This window comes from Abramis brama, assembly GCF_963993115.1.
Source record: "Abramis brama genome assembly, chromosome: 15".
NCBI lineage: Eukaryota > Metazoa > Chordata > Actinopteri > Cypriniformes > Leuciscidae > Abramis > Abramis brama.
In genome coordinates, this window is record NC_139977.1 from 21,260,491 (window position 1) to 21,263,915 (window position 3,425).

Here is a 3,425-nt window from a genome sequence, read left to right on the forward strand (position 1 = left end):
CATTTGACTGCATGCTGTCAATATACCAAATTATTAAGATACAAGCAGCTAGTGCTTAATCTTGAGCCCACCATATTCATTATATTTTCATACCTTGGCTCAACAGTATTCACTGACTACCATCCAACATTCATTGGATACGGACTTCAGTTTTGGCCTTTTCCTCACACAAAATTAATGAATGGGTTTACATGATTTGGGAATAGCATTGTGGACAAATTGATTTCCTAAAGACTTTTTTTATCACGTAGTAGAAGGAAATCCAAGGCACTCTTCTTTAGAAAATTATAAAAAGCCTTTATTGGACTGGCTATTTCATGATAGAAAATTTAAAAGACATTGGGGAAAAAACTTTTTTTATCACTTTCAGAGCTCGACAGACCCAGTAATGGCTTAAAAAGTGTATTTGTAATCCAATTTCAAACCGTTTTTACTATATATTTGCTAGTAAGCTCTCAAGCTGTTCTGCCAGAGCTCTAACTCAAAATAGACAATCACGGACCTCAACAGTGTTTGTTGAGTGATCGGCAATGTTTCTCTGCAGGGTTCTGGAGGTTTCTCATTGGTAATAAATAGCTGTGGATCCTCAGGTCGCTAAATCATGCCAGCTGTGGGTGTGCACGTGGGCTCTGTCTATTGTCCTAGGCCTTTGATCAGATAATTGCACCTCAGAACCAGAGTTTGAGACATCTGAGTGTCGCTATGGTGACCAGCACCCCTGTGTCTGCTCTGTTGAGTGGCTTTTAGTGATTCAAACTGGATGGCAGGGTTGTTGTAGCAACTTTTGAGACTACGATTCTACTGCAATCCTCCAAAAAATAAAAATAAATAAATATCCGGTAGATTGGCTGCTTTAATGAGAAACAAATGATTTTAAGTTTAAGTTTTAAAAAAGTTGCACCTTTTTTCATATTTACAGCACTTATGGAACAAATTGACAATTTTGTTTCCACAAGAATTAATTAGTTGACATAAAAAGCGCCTGCTGGAGACCTGTTAATATAATTAATTGGCACAATTTGCACTGGCACATTCCTGATCGTGTAAAAGCCTTGAGATTTCTGTCATCATAGAAGTAAAAAGAGATATGTGCGGTGGAGCATCTTGTTGTGAAAACATTCTTTTATGAAGGGAATTGTTAAGAGGATATTTTGGCCTCTCTGTCGCTCCTTTGTATCCATTGTTCCACTCAAGGTTTACACTCTGTTCCTCAGGTGATGAAGGCGCAAGTCAAGATTAATGGGTTTTAAAGTGCCTGGCAAAGAGGAAAAGTAAAAAGACGCATTTAAATGATGGACTGAGAGTGACACATCAATAAATATATACCTGTCTCTAGAGAGAGAGAAAAACAGTCATGTTTATACAGTAGCAAATACAGATAATGCACTTTGCGCAAGTGTCAGCATGAGACACCTCCTGCAGTTAGCTTGTTGAAATCCTTGATCTGTGAAATATTAAATGCTGTCATGTGGCAGACAGACACAATGGGAAAAACAGGTTAATTCTTTTATATATAGATATGCACTTCTCTCCGTCCAAAAAATGAACACGTTAATATCTTCAAGTCAAATGTTAAAAGCAACAAAAGTTTTTTTGTTTTGTTCTATTCCTGATTTAATTTGTCAGGCATTGTTAGAATATAATATTCCTTTTTTTTAAATTATTCAATTCAATTATTTTGAGCATTGCACAATGTCGTGTATTATCATGTGATCTCATTCACAAACACATTAGAAGCCTATATTTATGATTTTTGGTCTATGCATGCTATTATTTACATTCAAAAAACAAGGACAAAACCACGTAGGACTTTTTTATTTTCACATCATGGACATGAAATAAACATTTTCAGTACACATTATGTAACCTGATATCATAATTATAGCATATGATATATAAAATCAATCAGAGTAAATAATTTATATTTAAACTCGTACTAAAAAGAAAGTTTTCAGGGCTGTTAAAATACACCATTCTTTTTCTGAGCAATCAATACTGGTTAAACGTGTGTTTCTGACAGTTACAACTGAAAATGCAGTATGTTTATGGTCTGCAAAAATGGCATTTAATGATTTTCTTGAACGCGCTCTGAAAGTCTTTATTAAAGTAAGCGTAAATTATGGGATTCAAAAGGGAGTTGGAATACCCGAGCCAATCAATAACATCTTTGAGCCACAAAGGCATATGACAAGATGGACAAAAAGGCATCACGAGCGCTTTGATGAAGAATGGGAGCCAACACAGAATGAAAGTGCCCATTATAATGCCCAGAGTCTTCACTGTCTTGCGCTCGCGCGCCATGGCGAGCTTCCTCTTCGCCTCGGTGTTCTTCTCGTGTTTGTTCTCAAGCAGAGGGACAGAGTTTGGCGTGTTGGGCAACGGCAAGTTGTTTTTGGAATTGCTGTGAACTTCGATGATCTCCAGAGAATCGCCGTCCTCCGCGTGCTTAATCGCGCCGTTTACGCACGCGGCGGGCTTGGGTTCGACTGCGCTTTTCCAGTTTTTGCCCAACTCTCCGTTCGTTCGCTTAAAAAGCGCAGGCGACACAGTCAAACATTTCACCCTCTTTTTCTCAGGTTTTCGAACGGTTTTGCGAATGCGAAATCTTGCCGCTTTGAATATTCGTCCATACAAAACCAGCATGAGAATCAGAGGGATGTAAAATGCGCAAAAGGTGGAATAAATAGTGTACCACGGGTCGTGGCTGATCATGCAAGCTTCAGGATTGGCCATGTCTTCTGCTTTACTCTTGGGCTGAGATTTCATGATCAGCATGGGTGGAATTGAAATCGAAAAGCCGACAAACCAGGTAACGGTTATTAAAAGAGCTGCACGCTTTAATGTCCTTTTCTTCATGTAGTCTATAGGGTCGGTGATCGCCCAGTATCTATCCAAAGCTATAGCGCACAGGTGCAGAATGGAAGATGTGCAACATAAAATGTCTAAAGAAATAAAAATATCACAAGTTACCTGTCCAAGTGTCCACTTGTCTAAAACTTGATAAAGAGCCGCCATGGGCAACACGAGCACCGACACCATGAGGTCCGTCACGGCAAGTGATCCGATCAGGTAGTTTGCAACATTTTGCAGGGATCTTTCCAAAGCAATAGCCGCCACGACACACGCGTTTCCAAATATGGAACATAGAATGAGCGCGCCGATCAGTAAAGACGTGGAGATCTGATAACTCAGAGGAACCTTCACAGGTAAAGTCACATTGTCGATTTGGTGATCGAAACCACTGTCGTTCTGAAATGATAAGGACGTGGCGTTGTATTCTTCCATGTCGTGTAGAGCATAAAACTCGCAAAAGCTTCAGAAGACAGCACTACTCCATTCAGAGGAGCTCGTACACTTGAAGGCGATGCCAACTATCAACATTATTACTGACGACTTGTGACGACGCGGCTCCATTTATATCAGCA

At 39.5% G+C, this 3,425-nt stretch overlaps 1 protein-coding gene across 1 annotated transcript; it reads right to left on the bottom strand.

Moving 5' to 3' along the window:
• Positions 1-1,671: 1,671 nt before the first annotated feature.
• htr1ab (5-hydroxytryptamine (serotonin) receptor 1A b) lies at positions 1,672-3,425 on the bottom strand. The gene has a single exon (XM_084137565.1). The coding sequence runs from the start codon at positions 3,283-3,285 to the stop codon at positions 2,044-2,046; it is 1,242 nt and encodes a 413-aa protein (XP_083993691.1). The 5' UTR covers positions 3,286-3,425; the 3' UTR covers positions 1,672-2,043.

Excerpts from the sequence above, each read along its gene's own strand:
- htr1ab (XM_084137565.1), bottom strand. The coding sequence starts at position 3,285 with ATGGAAGAATACAACGCCACGTCCTTATCATTTCAGAACGACAGTGGT.